General features: G+C 41.5%; 1 protein-coding gene across 13 annotated transcripts in view; it reads right to left on the reverse strand.

The window, feature by feature from the left end:
* Positions 1–20477, reverse strand: part of NEDD4L (NEDD4 like E3 ubiquitin protein ligase) — a 309137-nt gene that overhangs the window by 57183 nt on the left and 231477 nt on the right. For all 13 annotated transcript variants that reach the window (XM_019755309.2, XM_074339904.1, XM_019755306.2 and 10 more), the window contains 6 exons: positions 12969–13030; positions 12704–12806; positions 10873–11039; positions 4664–4796; positions 3395–3571; positions 500–574 (listed from right to left, as the gene is read on the reverse strand). In XM_019755309.2, coding sequence (XP_019610868.2) covers positions 500–574; positions 3395–3571; positions 4664–4796; positions 10873–11039; positions 12704–12806; positions 12969–13030 — 717 coding nt within the window. The remainder of the gene's footprint in view (positions 1–499; positions 575–3394; positions 3572–4663; positions 4797–10872; positions 11040–12703; positions 12807–12968; positions 13031–20477) is intronic.

The following is a 20477-nucleotide window of genomic DNA, read 5'->3' on the forward strand; positions in this document are numbered from 1 at the left end:
AGTCAGTAGAGCTGCCTTTAAAGAGAAGGTACAGAGGCTTTGTGGGGTTAAGCGTTTAGGCCATTAGTCGTGGAAAGGAACACTTGCTGCCAACCCAGAAGAGTTCTTCCTGTTTAAGGGATTCAGTAAGCCCTTAAAATACAGGTCACTGTGGGTGCACAGTTTTAGTGATTAAATAAAATTTGTGGTTTTTTTAAAGAAAAGGAATTACGAATGGATGCTTTTAGTTAAGTAGTTAAGGCAAGTGAGGGCATCAGAATTGGTTTTAATTTGGGCGAAAAACGAAGTAATGAAGTTTTCACCATTTCAGAGACTTTGGTGGCAATAATAATTCTTCGTATTGGAAATCCACTGTCCTTGGGCAATTTGCTAGGAAATTTTAATGTCTCGTTTACATGGTAAATGGATCTGCACAGGAAAAACTCTTCTCCAGTAGCCCCGATGATTTTAAATAAAAGCCAAAAGAGCCCGGTGAGGACGGGAAATGAGCGTGGGTTACCGGTGGTAGGTGAGCCTGCTCTGCGACCGCGTCGGTGACACTGCAGGACCTCAGCCTCGAGGAGGGCTCTCTTTGCTGCAGGGGAGGAAAGGACATGAAGCATCAAGAAAACACATTCTTAGAAACAACTTTCTCATTGCTTTAAAAAAATATACCACTCAACCTTATTCACTGCTCTATGACAACAGAAAGTAATTAAATGAAACGTCATCTTTTCAGAGTAATGAGAGTAATCCTTTAAGGAGTGAAGCTATCTCCCATTTTCTTTCTCAGTGTTTTAAGCAGACTGGGGTTTTGATTGGTTCCTAGTTAGAAATAACACCAAAACATAAGAGCACGAGGTCACAGCACGAAAGGGGACTCAACAGGCCACCATAACATTTGAAGATTGTTTTAAAAATGGAAATAAGAAACTGGAAGTCTTGGGGCCAGCCCGGTGGCTCAGGTGGTTGGAGCACCGTGCTCCTAACGCCGATCTCCAGTTCGATTCCCACATGGGCCAGTGAGCTGCTCCCTCTACAGCAAAGAGTGTGAACAACAGCTGTCCCTGGAGCTGAGCAGTCGGAGATGGGTGTGTGCTGCTGTGGGCTGCCTTGTGTTGCCAGGAGTGGCCGGTGGCCAGCATGAGTGGCTGGCAGCCAGCGTGAGCGGCCGGCAGCTGGCGAGAGCTGCCGTGAGCTGCCGACCGATGACCGGCAACCGATTGCCTCAGCAGGGGGAAGCACAAGGCTCATAATACCAGCGTGGGCCAGGGAGCTGTGTCCTACACAACTAGACTGAGAAACAACGGCTTGAACCGGAGACGGGGGGATGGGAGATGAGGTGGAAGAAGGAAAAAAATAAAAAGAAAGAAAATCTTAAAAAAAAAAAAAAAAAAGAAAGAAACTGGAAGTCTTATATTCTGGTTTGGGATGCAACCTCTAGGTAAATTCTCGTGTGATATGGATACAGGAAGAAATACCGATACATAGTTATTAAACATTTACTGACTATTATTAATCATTGACAAAGAACCAGCTGGATTCTCTGTCAGAAGAACTCCAATATAATTTTGTGCTACTTCTATAATAAAAGGTAGAGTATTTATCATCTTAGCTTCTCAACAGAGTTGAAGGTGTACAGATGAGGAATGAGAGAAAAGAGTGAGGTTAACCTAATAAATCTAATGTGTGATGTATAATGCTCCTCTCACTTGTTTATCTTCACCTATATGACTTAAAAAAGAAAAAAAGAAAAGAAAAAAAAGCCTAACAGATCCAAGCAGAGAACGGCAGCAGGTCACAGACACAAAAGCCCAGGGTGTAATCAGCAATAGGTCCATCCATGGGACAAGTTTGTAGCATTTACTCATTTTTGATATTTTGCAATGATAAGTAAAATGGGATAAGGTCAAAGAAAGACTGTGGCAGTACCGGAACTGGGGGGCTATTCATGTCTTTCCACAATAGTTGCCATGAAGGATTCATTCTTTAGTAACAGTTCAAGCTATTGCTATTGTCCTGGAAGAGTGACCCCGAGCAAAACTGGAGAAGAGTCCCATGTTCTTCTCTTTCCTGGGCACTCTGATTTAATAGCTGAACCAGATTCAACACAATCTTAAAATAATACTGACACTTGCACCTGGATCTTAAAAATATTTGATATAGCTTTCATAATTAAATGCAGGAGCTCCCTACACAAATAATTAGAGATGCTAACGTAATACTAATGCTGAAGAATGTTACGATTTTTCACTTGGTTGATCAAAGGTATACAATTGCTATAATTCTTGCAGTACTTACTTCCCTTCATAGGTTTTAAATACATGGTTTCATTGCTCATGTTGTTTCCATAGCAACGGTTTTACCAATTCAAATATCCCATGTATGCAAACTCTTTTTTTTCCTGCCCCTTTAGTACTAATTTTTCATCTCAGTGACATTTCTCTTTCTGAAAAAATTCATAGAATTTTAATATAAAACCACATTAAATGAGTAATCACTGCAACTCACGCAACATGGGCCATGGGGTCTTTTTAAACAAAAACAGCATAAGTAGAGGAGTAACAATTTTGTGAGCATTTACATTTCATGCAGTTCTCCTATCCATTTACATTTGATCTGGTTGTAATAATGACTATATTTCTAGGATGCCATTTTCAGTGGGGTCACTACCATCTTTATAACACTAAATCTTTAAGTTCAGTTTCTCAAGAAACACTGAGACTGCACTGGTTCTCCATTTTATGCACAAACAGAAATTTTCTATGGGTTTTTTCTGCAGTTTTGTGTTATCAAGCACAGGTCTTGGTTGATTCTGCTGCTTCTCATTGGGGCTTAACCCCATCTGAAGCTTATAGAAAGTCTGTCCTCGATGGCTGATAACCCAAGGTCAAACGCTACCCTGATGTCAGTGTCCCAATTCTACCATCTTTCTTTAGGATTCATCCTCTGGGACTTTGGAGGTATCTTCTATCTCCCATTCTAACCTTGTCTTGGATGGGTCTCTTAAAGATAATGCCTTCATCTGTGAAATGAGAATGATAAAGAATGCAGAGGACGATTTAAGAGGCCCAAAGTCTCCTACGTCCCAGTGCAAAACATCACCTATGTGATGAAAGCGCCTTTTTATGAGCCTTTGGCTGGGAAAAGAAATTCTACAAAGTTAAAGCTGATAATTATAAAAGTGATGGACTCTTAGTCTCCGAGTTCTCTACAGACAACGAAAGATTCTCATCTGCTTGGGCTAATTTTTGTATAGTCCTGCTTCTCCTAAGTTAGGAGGAACTTGGGAAAATGTCAGTTACCTGGGAGCTGGAAGACCCTTGGTCATTGTTTGCATACAACATTCTCTTAAAGCAACAAGAAGTGATAAAATATTTGCTCAACTTTTCCTTCGAACGGGACTATTACTTACAATCAAAGAACCAAACTGCTCCCCATTGGAGTCTGGGGTGATCTGAAGCCTTCTGCTCAGTTCCTCAGACAGCTCCTGAGGGCTGGTCCGGGACACTGGGGAGGATGGCGGTGGGGGCAGCCCCAGACTGAGGGAGTCTCCAGTAACACTCACTTCTTCTGAAATGGTGTCCCAAGGCTATCAAGGAATGAGACACCGAGGTAAATGCTAGGAACGAGGGATCGTCTCATCCCCTCCCCAACAATAACCATTATGACAACTATAATTAACATGTACTGAACATGAAGGAAGGCACTTAAGTTTCTCAACAACCATAAGGAAGATACGACTACTGTCCTAATTACCAGATGAGGAAACTGGGGTGGGGGGGTGACTTGCCCCAGGCAACAGAGCTAGGAAGGGGCAGGGCCAGGACTTGGACTGAGGAAGCCTGGTTCCAGAGGCTGTGCTCTTAACCCATGTAAATGATGCCACCTCTGAGCCATGACTTAGCACTTGTTACTACATACGTGGGTTAAAAAATATTCTCGGAAATTCATTCATGATTTTCATGGATTTTCTTTTACTCTAACTGCTGAGGATTCACAATGAAGAAAGCAGAGATAGTATAAGCTGTAGTTAAACACTGGTATAAAGTACCATTCAGTGAATTTATTACGGAATCATTAATTTGTTTTTCCTGTCTTGATCACTGGAACATTTTGTGAACCATCTTCCTAACACAATGTCTTTAATGGATTTCTAGTAAGTAAACAGAGTTGTTAAGGCCACATGGAAGTTATGGTAATTGCTAATTTGTTCTTCAATTCATAACTTTTCCCCTCAGTAATTTTCCATAACCATTTAAGGGGGAAATTATAAAATATTTGAATCACCCAAATTTGTATTTTCTTGGTGATAAATCTCTTTTGTGATGTCAGAACTATTCAGTAAAAAACTTGTTTTTGGTACCCAAACAAGTTATAGGGCTCTTTCAATTGCTCAAATATGATAACCACGTTGCCATTTACTACGATGTAGGAAAAATCAATGGGTGAAAAGATCTGAAGATTTCCATACTAAATACGATGTCGTTTCCTTCTGTAATGCTACAGCTAACATGGATTCATCCAACAAGGCTTTCATAAGCACTTTCTAAATTAATATCACGACGGGCTTTTTTTTTTTAGACGGCTTTTACCGAGAAAAGAGGTTATGACATAGAATGAAGCTGGAGGGCACAGAGAGCAGGAGCTGCTGAGAGTTTGGAGGTGGCGGGGGACGGGGTACCTCAGGGCCCTCGCCGCCCTCGGTGGGCTCAGGCTCCAGGTCCTCACTGATGTGTCTGCGGGAGCGGAACCGGCGGTGCGCTGCCTCCTGGTTGATCTGTCGGATGTTGCTGTCTGACTCGGAGGACACATCCCTGTGGGAGAAGGGCGAGGGGGGGTGAGACAGGAGAACCGACATCAGTAAGTGGCCCGACCACGAGAGTCCAACGCCCACTGCGGGCCTCACATCTACTAAAATGCCAGTGCTCTTAGCGAACTCTGACAAGTAGGGGGCCTCGACCTATGACAATTCTTCCGCCATATTTTGGCTCAAGTAGAGTTCTTGGTGCGTTCGTTTCAATCAAATAAATACAGCTTTTACATGCCATCAGTCCCAATACTGTGGGCGTCTTTCAAGTATATATTTCAACATGTGCTGTCGTATTTAAAAAGAAGAGAAATCTAAGGGCTCCACCCATTCGCCCCAGTGATGTCAGGCCTTTCTAAGGAGAGGGGACAGGGAAGCTGACACACATGGCGAGTCAGTGGTGACCCTTCTGGGAGCCTAGCAATGACAAGATGGCAACTTTTGGGCATTCACAACTGACCAAAGCGTGTACACAGTACAAAGCAAGGCTGTGGTCTGGAGGGAAATGCTCCTGACCCAACATGAATTTTTTGGCTGCGGTGGATCTCATTTTGACAGAATCTCAGAATCATGACCCTGCATTTCTCCCTGTTAAACTAGTTTTAAACATTCAAACATCAGGTGATAACCTCCCAAATCAACCGGGATTTGAAGAATACTGCAACTTCATACTCTTTATTTTTTTGTCATATAACTCAATTCCGGATGTGACAGCATCGATGCAATCTTGAAACCTTTTGTGGTAAGTTATAGACAGTCATCCATTGGGAGAAATACTACTCGGAGGCTTTCAGAGCAGAAGTTTAAATGTCAAAATGTTTTTCAGAGAAAACTCCTAGACTTTTTTGATAAGACATCCTATTAACAAAAATGATGTCTCAAATTAGCATCTCAAAACAGTTAAAAACATTATTTCAGACTAATTGAAATATAGTATTAAGGGCCCTTGTTACAGATTCTTCCTAAAACATAGGTTTTAAAACATTTAAATACAGTCTCAAACTGATACTACATCACAATAAAGAGCCTGTTGGGCCCCTGAACAGTGACCAGTTTGCAATTACTGTATACAAATAAATAGGTGACTCTTTAATGCTAGTTTCTGAGCTAGTTTAAGTACTTCCACAAACATGTTTACACTATTATCTTTATTGGTAAGGGAAGGTTAGCTTCCATTCAACCCCATATTAAAATGATAACTCCTTATTATGGAACTCTGAATTAACAAAGTCTTACTGTGTCTGTACACCCAATACATAAACTTTTGAATTCTAACAGAAATATATATCCTGCACATTTTATAGTTATATTGAAGTATATCTAGACTAAAAATAGTACATTAAATAGATACCTTCAGCAAAAATGACATAATTATGGCTATATAGAAAATAATTAAAATCAAGGGACACACACAAGTGTACTAATAAAATTTCTGAAACCACCAAAACAGAATGATAAAAAAATGACACTATTGGATATGTTAGCAAAGGCAATACTGTTGCTTGTGATTTTATGTTGCCGCAGTCATTTTTATATGACTTTCATTTCTTAAGCACACAACGATTATAACAAAAAGTAATTATTATATAAGGTATTACAGAACACACAGAAAATGAGAAGACCAGAATACATTTATGAAACATGTAAAATATTTCAGCAGTGTCTAAGAAGGCAAATGGAACTTCACATTATCTTCTTTTATTTTTTGAGGATAAAAGCAATTTCACGTAATGATGACTGGCTTTAAAAATATTTTATATAAAGAGCTTCATCAAAACATTAAATCATCCCTTGAAATACCAGTCATCATTTATACAGTCAACACTGACTAATGTCTGCGCGCACACTATATGCCAGGTCCTCACACATACTTGAATTGTTACAGGAACTTTTGAGAGGTTAAAAAGAATAGTTTTCATATTACTATGTCTGCATTTTGTGCCTCTCAGAATACACAAAAATTCCATTATTTTGGAAGGACTGCTTTTTTAATTTTATTATTATTTTTTTTTCTTTTTTATTAGTTTCAGGTGCACAAAACAAAGTAATACTTAGACGTTTATCATTTATATCTCTCACACTGTGTCAACCCCCCTCTACCCATCCACTATCCTTCTGACATCGCACACAGCCTTTATATTTCCACTGGCTCTATTCCTAATGCTGTACTCCGCTTCTTGTAAATATATATATATATGTACACACATATATATATTTACATGTATTTTTTTTAAAAGAAGGCATTTAAAATCAATTATGCCTATCTTCCTTACTCAGCATGCTCAAATAATTAGTAATCAGTGTGAACCAGAAACAACCAAAGAGCATAAAGAAGCAAGATACCTCTGATTTTGAAATTCCAACCATGAGCTTTTATGGTTTTTAGTGATAAAATGAAAATATTCACACGATGGAGGCCATCGCAATTGAACGAAAGGATTTGGACTAGAAGTTACTGAAACTGACTAAGCATAAATGGTCATTGGTGGGAAAATGAACATGTGAAAATATTTCTTATCTGACAAATTAACACAGAAAAATTATTTTATTGCGGCAAGAAAAAATATAAGAAATGGCTATTTCAATTTTCTTCAGTCATTCATTTCACACACGTATTCTTCATTTGACTTTCATGGGAACTATACAAATTAATAAAGGCAAGAAAAAACACACAAATTTATCAAGTTCAGTGCCGATTAAGATCAGTGTGCCAGAGCATTTACGTTCGTGTACATTAGTGACTCTAATTAGGACCAGAGTTACCCAGGTATGACTAAATTACTGCTAAGACAGAACATGGACAAAAGACAGAACATGTACAAAGTGTTTTAGAAAGAAGCTGATGAAAGGAGTTAAAATAAATGTTTGAGTTTAACAAGTTCATCTTTATTTACAGTCTTAACATAATCCCTCACTATTTAAAAAAAATTAGTCTTTATTGTAAAAAGTTTACAGTTTATATTTAAATAGGAAAAGGACAAATCTACTATTAGGAGTTTTTAAAAGCCACCATCAGACTTGAGAGGGTCTGGGTACCTTCTAAGGTCACTTTCCATAAGGACTACGTCCAGGCCTACACCTGCCCTAGACATTTCACTCAACCATCACGTGCAGAAGGGATTCATCTGTGGTCACTCGTTCAGTTAAAATGTATTTGCGGAGCTCCTACTCTGTGCCAGAGGCAAGGGTGGATCTGTGAATAAGAAAGCACAGTCCTGCTCACACAGGGAGTTGGAATATTATGTGCTCTGTGCCGTGATAGGGGAAGCAAAAGGCAATCAGAGAGACCTGTCAGCAGCTGGATGGTTCTCCAGTGGAAGGTGTATTAGGCTGACGTGTGAAGGTAGCTGGGGGGAGGGTTCGAGTTTTGTTTTGCTCTTTTGGGGGAAGAGGGCACTAGTACAACCTTGGGGCCATGGGAGAAGAGCAAACAGAAGGCAGCTGGGCGTAGTCAGGCCACTTCAGTGCTCGTTTATGATCATGGGTGGCGAGTCTGTGAGAGACGTGTGGGGTAGGACTTTGTAAGAACTGCCCAAGGGCACAGGGAGTTTTCAGGGTGAAACTTTCTCAGGGGGGTTGAAGTTTGAGGCACACGTCTGTCATAAATGGGGTAAGAAATGAGTCACTAGGAGAGTCTTGATTCTTTGCTTAGTACTTGGCAATCACGATCTGATTTCCCCAGATAGAGCCTTTTAATAAAGACACTTCTTCATATCAATTTTCCGCCAAAGAGAACTGTAGTATTCTGTGAAAACCGAATTATGAAAACAATTGGAAGGCTTGAGGGCTTCTGGCCAAGCCAAATAAAGCCAAGAAGAAAGAACCCCAAATTCTCAAATAGTTCAGATGGGATGAAGAGTTCATCGTGGAAACCGACTCTCTCCTCATCCAACTTTTTCTCTTGCTTTCTAGAACTCATGTCTGTTGGACAAGAGGCACTCCTTGAGTTCCACTGGTGTCCTCCCTGGCTTAGTGCCTTTTGGCCCACTGCTGGGACAGTCATGTCACTGACTTCTCCCTAAGCTACATGTGAACCTGAACTTGGATGGAGAAGAACTGCATTTTTCCAATGTTGCTCCTGGACTACTGATGAGCTAGCACGTCACAAGTTACATCTTTTGTTTTGGTTTAGTTCCTTGGGACACTGTCACCAAAGATGGTATGTTTAAAAAAACATATGAAGTCTTTTCTCAAGAATTCTCTCATTAGTTTCACAACTCTGGGAGGTACAGAAATAGCAATTAACTCCATTTGTCCCCCAAATACACACTTTCAGTCTGCATGACCATTATTAATGGAGGTGAACATTTTCCCATATATGTATTGATTTCACATATATGTATTAGTCGTTCTTCACATATATGTATTAGTAGTTCTTCTTTTGTGAGTTGCTAGTGGTCACTGTTCTACAGAGGTCACATGACACTCTTTTAAAAAGCCACCACAAGACTAGAGAGGGTTGGGGTTTCCTCTATGGTCACCTTCTGTTTGGAAGTACTACGTCCAGGCCTACACCTGCCCTACACATTTCACTAAGCCATGTGCCCATGGTCCCCACAGAGTGCTATGTTTTCAGGTGCTCCTTTCTTATGATGTTTAGCGAAGGTAGATAATGGTGTTTTGCTTAGGGTCCTGCTACCAAGATGCTTCTGATCACTACCTGTAACCAAGCCCAAGACGAGTCCAATTTTTTATTTTTTTATTACTACAAAGATAGTCAAATGGCTTACAGCAGTTTTAATAGGTATGGTCATTAATCAAAGAGAAATACTAAAAAATAAATAAATAAAAATGGAAAGAATCAACTAAAACATTTCCATGGGAAAAAAATATTACAACAAAGAAGAGTTGAACATTACCCCGATGTTTGGACATTTACGGTGTCCTGGGAACAAGGAGCTGATGTCTATGCTGGGCGGTCCACAGCTGACCAAGGGCAGCTGATATTCACGAGAACCCATTTGGGGGCTTAGGAAGGATTGGCTATCTGGTGTTGCAGATTCTGCAAGCTTTATCTCTAAATCAAACAAAACCGAGACCAAACTTCTTGGCCACCTTCCCCACCCAGAGTCACATGCTGAATATCTTTGCAATTTCTAAAGATCCAAGGGTTATCAACATGATCACCCATCATCACAGCACTAATACCACTTGTTTCAAAAACATTAGCAAATTTCCTTCAGAGTCTGGCTTAGGAGAAAATTATCTCACCTAATATACTTGGTTTTTATTACATATTGAAAAATTATATAATTCAGTGATATAATAATTACCTTTTATCTTGGCTGCTAGGGAGCGCATGACGTCTAGGATAATTTTCCTTTCCTTTGAATACTTTGTTTTTGCCTTTTATTGCATAGTAATAGTTTTAGGTCTTGCTACATAATTTAAAAATAAACAACTTCAGATCTTTTTTATAGTAGCTGAGGTTTAACTAGTGTTTATTTGCGACCATCAAACCAAAAACGGCCAAGTAAACAAAATGATAATCAGTTGACTGCATCCCTGAGGCTGGGGAGGGATTACAATAAATAGTAATTACTAATTCTGAGTTTGCCACCCTTCCAGGTCTTCCTAATTATATCAAGGGGGTGATAGATAAATTTCCCAAGAAGGAAAAACAAAAGTTTTTGAGAGGGTTGCCAAATCAAATAATTGAAGGGAATAAAAACCCAAAATCTTCAGGAAAAGAGAGACTTGCAAAGACAATTTGCTTGCTTATTTTCCATCCTGGGTTAGTGAGAGGAGAAAGACAAAGAGGAGGGAAGTGATATAATCACCACACATAAGATAAATCTAGGAAACATAACGTCTGTTTTGCATTTCATGAAATCTGTCTAAAGCAGACACACAAAATAAACTTGTTTGTGTTTCAAATAGCAGAACGTGACACAAAGGCGAGAGCTTCTTTATAACATACAAATCCTGACGGGCTCCCACGTTCTTTCACTAAATGAGGGGGAATCCCGTGGTGCTGCAGAACCATGTGCTTTTATGGACATGAGATTTATTTCCCCCAACCTTGTTCCAAAGAACGGCATGGTGGGACCTAACTGCAGAGGGTAGTCGCCGTATATACTCACATTAAGCTTGGTCGGTGCCACTGAGTGGTCCGGTTGTTGTGGTTGACATAGTAAGTCCGACCTAAGTTGTCCACTTTTTCTTCCCAGCCAGGGGGCAGAGGTGGAGGAGGGAGCTCCTCCTGGCGCTGAGAAGATGAGTCATTTGAGTCAACAACTTCCCACCCGTGCTGTGGAATAAAACCAAACGGAAGATCAGGAGGGTGGTTCTTCAGATGGGGGGCAGAGACAATCACAGTGCTGCGTCTTCTTCCTCACTCTGTTGCACGTGGGCTCCTGTCGCAATTTCAGGTGCCACATTTGGAGAAATTCCCAATGAGGGCAAAGAAATCAGTTCTAGAAGAGTCTTAACAATATGTTGAGCAATGGCCAATTAACCGTGCTGCTTTCTAAGATGACTTTATTATTGGGAGCAACAGGGTTGGATATGTACGGTCTGTTATGTGACTTCAGTCACAGTCGAAATCTTTTCATCGTTCATGCTGGTTATTTTGACCTGAGGGCCTCCAGGGCTGTACAAAACCATGGCAATGACATGGGTCATGGTATTGCCGTTGTCTTTTCAACACCTCCCTAAGGTGTAAGGGAGCTGGGAAGAGAAGCTGTACTGCACGTGTGTTCTACCAGAATTCACAGCATGAAAGACCAGGAGGCCCAGGGCCCTGTCGCTCCCCAGGGAGGGTGGCACTGAGGCTGCCTTTGGAGGTGAAGTTCCCGCTCTGGGTCTACTACCAGCACGGGAGCCAGAGGAAACCTGCAGCTTTCTACTTAGAAACTCCCCACTTGCTCCTCACCACCACATAAACAGGCTTCAAGGTACCAGAGTTCGAGCTACATTTTGCAACACATATTTTAGGCATTAAGTATTCCTTCCTAACATCCCCTAGTAAAGTCACTGGAAAATTAAGTAATTCACTGGTTACTGCAGTTGGAAGGCTAGAAGTGTGTAAAAAAATTCCTTGGATTGGAGATAAAAATCTGTTGATGTGCTTATGAAATCTTAACATTCATGACAGTCTACCACCCACTTCACTCCTCCTCACAGAGAGAGATAAAAGCTCACAGATGAAATACCGCCTGGAAATATGACCTGTCGGTCTGAGGGAGGTTTGGTTCACTTGCCCATAACGCATTATTCACATATCACGTAGATGCAACAGCTGCAAACAGATGTGCAAATAAGCCATAGAGAGGCCTTGTTTAATGGATATTTTCAGAACAAGATGAGACTCTCTCTCACAAAAGAGCACTGTCTGAAAGGTGTGCTGAGAAGGTACAATGGGACCCACGGTATAGGTGTATGATTAGAAAGTTAAATGGCAGCTATGCCAGGAGGGAAAAGAAAGTTCCTTTGGACAGCTAATTCCAAAATGGCATTTCTAGAGGAAAGCTTTCCTGATGCATGCTATCACCTGTGGGCCAAATAAGTAAGAAACCTGGAAAAGATTTTCTAAATCATTTTATCCACTTTGAAGCAGTTCCAAGTGCTAAAAGGAATTTACAAAGAGCTGAGAGTCCAAAGCAATAAGACAATTAAACATGTGAGAATTTCACATAGGGGTGGGGCTATTAATAAAATAGGGGTTTAGCATTTTATAAAGGGAAGAACCCCCTTCGATTATTAGTGTTGTAACATAAAATGAAAAATCTATCTTTTTTATGAAAAACAAACACATCAGTGGATTATCAAAGACAGATTCATGTGCAGTTTTAAGTTTTTTCACATTTAAGCTTTAGAAACTTTTATTTCCTTAAATTCTAAAGTGTTACAGTAAAACAGTAATATGATCTTAGGCAAGGAAGAGAGACGAAGGCCTGAAGCTCTGAAGCTTACCTCCATATCATCCCTCTGGTCACTGTTTTCTTCGTCTTGACCGCCGTTTTTCGGCATATAGGCCATTTTCAATCGCAAAAATCCCTTAACTCGAGATTTATGACTGCGTGACGGAAGAAAATTGGTTATAAAGGATATGACTTGGTTACACCTTTCATATTTATGATGACTTTTGAAAACGATGAAACGGGAAAAGAAATGGAATCTTCCTCAGAGAAAACCAATAACCAAGGCATAAAAGGGACGTCTGCTCCCAAGGCCTCACCTTCTTGGTCTGAGGAGAAAATCCTTAAATGTGTAGGGTCTCTCCATGGTTGGGTCTTCTGTCTAGAGGAAGAAAAAGGAGGTTTTAACACTCCTAACAGTTTGTACCTGAGATACACCAACCTGGATTACAGAGAGTCCACGTTTGTACTTTAGAATGTGGGAATGGTGAAGACGGAGTTGGCTCCTCACCCAGTACTCGGCAATTAAATGTTTTATAGGTCACAGAACTTCATCTACTAAGATCCACTAGATGTCACTATCAACATCAGATTTTAGGAGCCAACCCCAGGCTTAGACAAATGACAAAATTATAGTTGTCACTGCCAAGTGTAATTTCTAACTGCAGGGTGGAGGCCTCAATCCCACACACAGATTAATGTCAGAGAACCAGTGGTCACTGGTGCCTTCTTGTCCCTTTGATTCAAGACACCGAAAAAGGGAGTCCATGGGAAAATACGCAAGGTCCAATCTGTGAAGGCAATTTTACTTTGTTTGCTCACATTCAGGTAACATGTCATCAGCCTAAGATACTTGGAAGAGTACGTATCTCCTCCACAGAGATCGTCCGAGTTGGCACCATCAGTCAGCCTTTGGCTGGTATTTCTTTCATGAAGCTATGAATGCAACTGTCACAGTTTTAAAAGAAATCAAAAGATGGTGCAAAATCAGTTGGTCAAAGCAGGCAGGAAATTAGAAAAATAATTGTTCCTATTTCATTAATTTTAAAACACTATACGTAGTAAAACCTCCAATACGTACACTCTTTAATGAAACACAATGTAAAATATTGACTTTTGTAACAAGAGAGACAAACCACACTACAACAATTTTTATGTCAGAAGGGTGTGTGTATCCATTTATATTTGAAATGTTATCCGTTTATGTCATTCTCTGCTTTAAACTCCCGGTGGCTTCCTACTTTGCTTAGGATAAACTGAAAATTCTTTCCTATGGCTTGTAAGGTCAAACAGGATCTGGCTGTTAATTATCTGTAACCTTACTGGGAACTAGTATCTCCACCCACGCCTCTTTCCATCGGGCCTGGCTTCCTCTGTCTGATGCACACATCACATCTAATCCTGCTCCAGTAGGTCCTTCTGTCGGACAGTTCTGGCCCCAGAGGCCACGGCTGCTTCCATTTTGCCACCCAGGTCTGAGGACCCAGGTCACACCTAAGACATCGGATCATAACTTGCCACCATTAGCCTCCCCTTCTCACCCTCTGTCTGAGCAGTGTAATTTATCTTCCCCTTTTCACTATTTGAAATTATCCTGTTCATTGATTCATTTACTAGTTTATCACCCATCACTTCTCGAATGTAAGCTCATGGGATCAGAGACTTGGGTCTGCTCACCTTTGTATCCTTGGTGCAAAGAACACTGCTTGGAACAAAGTCGGCACTTGTACAGTTGCTGATTAATTCATCCGATCTACAGTAAACTACCTGAAAATTCACCATCACTGAAGAAAGTCAAGTCTATTCTTCTCTAGACTGTTCTCATGAGGGCAGTAAGGTTAGACATTTTGGAAATATTTTCTTCAAACATTTCTTTAAAAAATGTTTCCAAACAGTCATCACGTATGATGGAAAATTTATTAATCCTGAATACTACTGCTGGTACTTCTTCCGTTTCTCATTTAGTCAACCAACAAACTAATTTTAGAGAATACCCAGGTGAAAGACACGTGGCTACAACATGGTATAGGCACACTTCGTTTTATCACACTTCACTTTATTGTGCTTCACAGATGTTTTCTTTTTCTTTTGTGTTTTCTTTTTACAAACTGAAGGCAAGACCTTCCCCCAGCAAAACGACTACGATGCACTTTATTGTGATACTTGCTTTATTGCAGTGGAACTGAACACTCGGTATCTCCAAGCTATGCCTGCACCTTCCCTTAAGGTTACAGATATGGAGGCGGGGCCATCACATCAACAAATAGCTTGACTCTAAGACCGAGCAAATTCACTGACACGTGGAGGCCACCTTCTGTGAGACTTGGGGTGGAGGGAAGGGATTGATTCTGACCTGGCGATCAAAATGGTTTTCGGATGTGTGGTATAATCCGTGATGCGTAGGGAAGTTTTGATAGGTGGAGAACTGGGAGGAAGGGTAGGTCAAGCTGAGAAAATCAGCAGGGTGAGCAAAGCTGTGTCTGGGGTCATCAGCAGGTGTGAGGAAGCAAGGAGCCGCAGAGAGCGTCTCTGCGTGGGAGAGAAGGGAACAGAGAAACCCATACTGCTCAGAGGGACCCTGAAAATGAAACTGTCCATACCCTGCGTAGCTGAAAGGACAAACACCACACATACCAAGAGGCAGCCCTCCTAGGCCTGTGTCCTGGCTTCGTTCTTTACAGAGCCACGTGGGCAAGGCCAAGTTCCTAGCCTCTCTGTCCTAACTATAAAGTGGGGCAGTAACAGGATCCGACTCCCAGAGGAGGTGTGAAGATTAAATCAATCAATCGAGTTGGTATATACAACGTCCTCACAAGGGTTCCTGGCACATTTAACGAACATTGGCGATTATCATCGGCCAGTTCTACGTTTTCATGTCACTTGTGACTACTGCTAACTTCGGTGCTCTGCAATATAAGGCAGGGCATTAAAATAAAAAAAAAATTCACCTCCACAGAAATTCTCTAGTGATCTTGTGGGTAACTATAGGCTCCTTCTTGACCTGACCCCGGTTCCTACATGATCATATTCCCTGGAGAAGAGCCCAGTGGAGACTCCCAGCGCTGAGAGCGCTCCTGGTAGAAAGCCATCTCAAACAGAATGATGCTAAGAGTACACTATTGGCCAGAATGGATGCTGCTCCCTTCTGTCCCAGGACAGGAGTACTCAAAGAAAATCTGGATACACAGCACTTTCATCTTTAAAAGATTAGATGCGTTCAGCATAACTCCAGTCACTACAACATACCGTGAGATAAATAGCTTTGTGAACAAATGGAAGGAAATGGCCTTCCCAGGACCCTAGACTCAGAACCTGGATGCAACGCCCCAAAGCACCCAAGGGCCTACGCTAAGCATGCCCTCGTCCCTGGTCCTTGGCTACATCACACACTGAAGCTGGAGACCCAGGGTCTGGTCCAGCATTGCATGGACCTGCTGGCCATTGGGCAAGTCTCCTCCCTCTCTGGGCCCAGGTGTCCTCACCTGTAAAATATAGGTGTGGATAAATGGTCTCTAAAGTCCCTCTAACTGCTATGATGCTGAATCCTGTACACGTGAGAGGGAGCCCTAGCCTGCTACCAGCCGTGGACCATCATCTGAGTCACCTTCAAAGACAGTTAAGATGGCCAACCACACCACCACCCTGAAAAGGCCTCCCTCTAGGAAAACTAAAATCTCACAGCTCAGTTTACTCTTGGTGCCCCACTGTACAAGAAAATAAAAAGAGAGCTGTGTTTCAGCTGCAGGGCAGATGTCAGGCTGGTTGGGTAGTAACTTCCTAAATGACAGTCTCCGCTCCTCCGCATGCTGTCAGTGCATCACGCTGCCCGAGTCTCCCAGGTAACACGAATGGAATCACGGTCGTTGATGCCTCTGCTTAGTGAACGCCATGGAGGAGCTAAGATGCTGTATCACACAGCTGGACAGAAAGTTGGTGGCATCTATGTGAATGCCCCCATTTCACAGGTCAGAAAACTGAGGCCTAGAGCTCAATACTAACTTATTAAATTAGCAAGGCAACTTGCCCATCTCCCAGATCGGAGTCAACAATTCCAAAGAGATTTTGTAAAGCTTGACCTGTGGAGACTTCCATGAATATGAACTAATGTTGCATTCTTGGATCTGCATAAAAGGTCAGATTAGTAACCTTACTTACTCTCCCCATTGCCCCTTCTTCTTCACTCATTGAAAAATCAATAAAATGGAAAAGAAATACTAAAGCTGAGTGGCAAACGTGGAATAGAAGCAAAGGAAACAGAGGTCTCTACCCTTCTAGACTTCTTGAATCCCATTTCCTTTTCATTTCTTGTCCCTCCAGAAAAAGGAAGAAAAAAAAAAAACCTGGGAGAATTGAGCCTGCGGGCCACAAATGAAAGTGAATCACAATTTTAAATTATTTTCTTTCATCTGGAAACATGTGATAAGTATGAAGTACTAAGGAATCCGTCCATGATGAAAGCAGGAAAAAGAAATTTCCTTTTTTTCTCATTATCACTCTTACTCTGTCCTGTTTAGGGGACAATGACAGGGCTGACACTGGCCTCCGCTGGCCACTGGGGTCAAAAACTGAGGTAGGTAGAGCCGCATGCTCAGTGCACCCCGGCCTCACACCGTCCTCCCTGCTCGCCTCATCGCAGGCAGCTTCCTTCGCTTGTCTCCCTGGCAGAGCTCCAACTTGGACTTTCACAATGGCCCACAAGGCCCAGCAGGGCACGTAATTAATCCAGGGACCCAATATTGGGCAGTGGGCCAGGCATTGGGACCTGTGTGTGCCAGGTTCGAGATGCCAAAGTGCTTGTAACTTTGAGTGTGTGTCCTCAGAAGCGTCAGCTCTCCTAAATCAGCCCCTGAGAGGTTAGGTCACTGGGACCCTCTCGCCTCCCTAGTAGGCTTCTTGGGGTCAGGGAATTTATGGCTGCAAATAAGGAACAGCTTAGGAGAACCACTCCTAAGAATTCAAAAGCAAGGTTTTACATGGCAAACACTGGCAACTGCACCAATACGCCTTTAGGATTTCAGCAAGGGTCAAGAAGATTCTGCATCAATCATTGCTAGGTTTCAAAGATTCCTTTTGCAAAAACGTACACTCAAAAAACACAAAATGGGACATGTAAATTATTGACAATAATTTTCCAGCAATCGCAAGAGATTATGTTATACCAAGTTTAGTTCTGCTGTCTTAAATCTTCTCCATCAAGCAGAAAAGAGCTTCCTTCAAATGCTGGCAACTTCTTAGACCAAATATAGGCAGAGATACTGATACTTATTTTTTAAGAAGAACAACGACAGGTTCGTGGTATCTTGGGGCAACAAGAGAAAGCCTCATTCCGGGCTAAAATGCCTTAAAATAAGTAAACGCATATCTATCTATCTATCTATCTATCTATCTATCTATCTATCTATCTATCTATCTATCTATGTCAACATGGTGGCATTGGTGATTAAAGTATTATGCTAATACAGATTTTAAAAATTGAAAACACAGTTTTTTAAAAATAATAAAAAATTAACTATTCATTATCTTAATTTCTATGATTCCAAGTGTCAGGGCCATATTAACTAAATTCAATATTCTTGGTATATTAGATACGTAGAAACAGAGAGAAACAGCTTCATGTAGGGGGCAAAAAGCTGAATGAAAAATCACCAAGTAAAACTGGCAGGTTTGGGAATCTCTCCTCCCCTAGTCCCCTCCCACAACCAAAATTATTTGAGGAAAAGGGAAACCAGAACCATACATTTTTGATCCATGCCAGGGAACTCTGATCCTTACATGCGCCATGCCGTATGGTACCCATTTGCCATATGTGGCTTTTTACATTTAAATGAATGAAAATGAAATAAAATTATAAATTCAGTTCCTCAGTTACATCAGCCACATTTCACATGGTCGGCTACCACACTGGGTGGTGCTGCTAAGTTGCCTGAGGGAGGAACTTGCTTCACAGATCAGATTCATGTCTGTCAGCAAATATCTGCTGAAGGAATAAATTCTCTGTTAGCCAATGAGACTGTGTAAGGTTGATTCACGATCAAACACCCAGTCAGATTTCTTCAGCCTCGAGAAGGCCTGGGTGGGTTGGCAATGGTAACTTTACCACCATATTACTGTTCTCCATTACCTTCTCTCATTACTAATGAGACAACTTTCCTAATTTCTTCTATCTAAAATTTGATGGTTTTGACCAATATTGAGTCCATGGGCCGTACAGAATCTGCCTTAACAATGGCCATGTAGCTATCAGGAAAAGAGCATCCATCACCTACTCCACACAACATAGTCACATGCTAACGTCCATTTTACACACTCATGCTTAGGTGATCACACAAAATGATCACAGTGACACTGCCATTTTCCCCATGAGAATCCTACAGATATGGTCAAACACATACACGGGAGCACCTCAAATCCCGGGGCCCAAAGGCTACGTCCATTCAGAATATGCTAGGTGTGTTGTATCATCGCTTCCAGGATAAAGAATGTACCTTCACCCTTCTCTTTTTGCTTCCTTTGTGGTCCATCTCCCAGACGGTAGTTGGCTCCACAAAGCCAGTCCATTTTAAGTGTGGAGATCATGGCCCTCCAACATAAACTAATCTTTTGGCAGATGCAAAATTGGGAGGAGGCGCCATGACTCAGCTGGCTCAGCTCATGTAGCAGCGCTCAGTCGTCTCTAGGCATTTGCTGTTCCATTCTCTTTCATTGGCTGGTTTCTGTTCTAGCCCTGAGCCTTCGTACCACGTTCTTCTTTGAAAGCTCGCTCTTGCCTCCATCCAAACTCAAAGCTGAACCATTCCTTCTGCTGAGTTGGTCTCTGAAGAGGAACATTCTTCTACTCTCTCAGAATCCCACCCAACCTTTCAAAACCAATCTGCACTCAATCCCTCAAACAAGGGATTGTTGGAGCAAGTTGGTTAGAAATTTCACTTCCACCCCTTAGAGAATATTAGAACATAATTTGCTTTGACTAGAGATATGGTTTTTATGTGAGGGACAAAGGTGTCAGGATCCCTATGATAAAGAAGTGGCCAACCAATCAATACTGTCTAAAAATGTGAGGACATTACAGCTTCAACCTGAAGAGCGTAACAGAAGACCTACTGACGTAGAAATACGGGAAGCACTTTTCCTCACAAATGTTGATATCTCCATATCCTCTCAGTGTGACTTTAAAAGAATAATCAGGTTTCTGATGGCTTATGGAACCGGTCTCATGCTCACACATGCACCCTTTGCACGCACCTGGGAGCTTCAGGATTTTTTATATAGAAACAGAATATTTTAACGATAACACTGTTGCTTCTAATCTTTTGGAAGGGAATGCACTTGGAACTTTTTTTCCTTAACAGCTCTCCTGAGTAAATAAGAATAAATGGCCTGCTATCACATTCGTTCACAACACATCTTCAAAGCTTCCTGGTTCAGATACAGTCTTTCTTGGTATTTAACGTATGGTACTAGGCACCATTTTAACGTAGTGGTAGGCTTACACGAGCTGGTTCAAGCCATTTTTACTTTATAGACTATTTAAGGTATTTACTCACACAAAGCATTAATAAAACAACAACAACAACAACAAAATGCTCTTGGAAGGCAGAAACATTGGACTTACCCTCTCATAGCTGCTACTTATGTCACTTTGTGTTGCCCAGAGGACAAAGGCCAGAGGAGAGGGGTGGAGCAATTTGGAAAACCGAAGCTGGAATACAAGGTCGTCTACCTTTCACCAAAGCCTCTGCACCAGGCGTTCTATCTATCTTGTCCCAACATTCTATCTATATTGCCTCTGGGGCACGTAGGTGACACCTCTAACCTCAGTTACTATTCAA

Source organism: Rhinolophus sinicus, linkage group LG09 (genome assembly GCF_036562045.2).
Source record: "Rhinolophus sinicus isolate RSC01 linkage group LG09, ASM3656204v1, whole genome shotgun sequence".
NCBI lineage: Eukaryota > Metazoa > Chordata > Mammalia > Chiroptera > Rhinolophidae > Rhinolophus > Rhinolophus sinicus.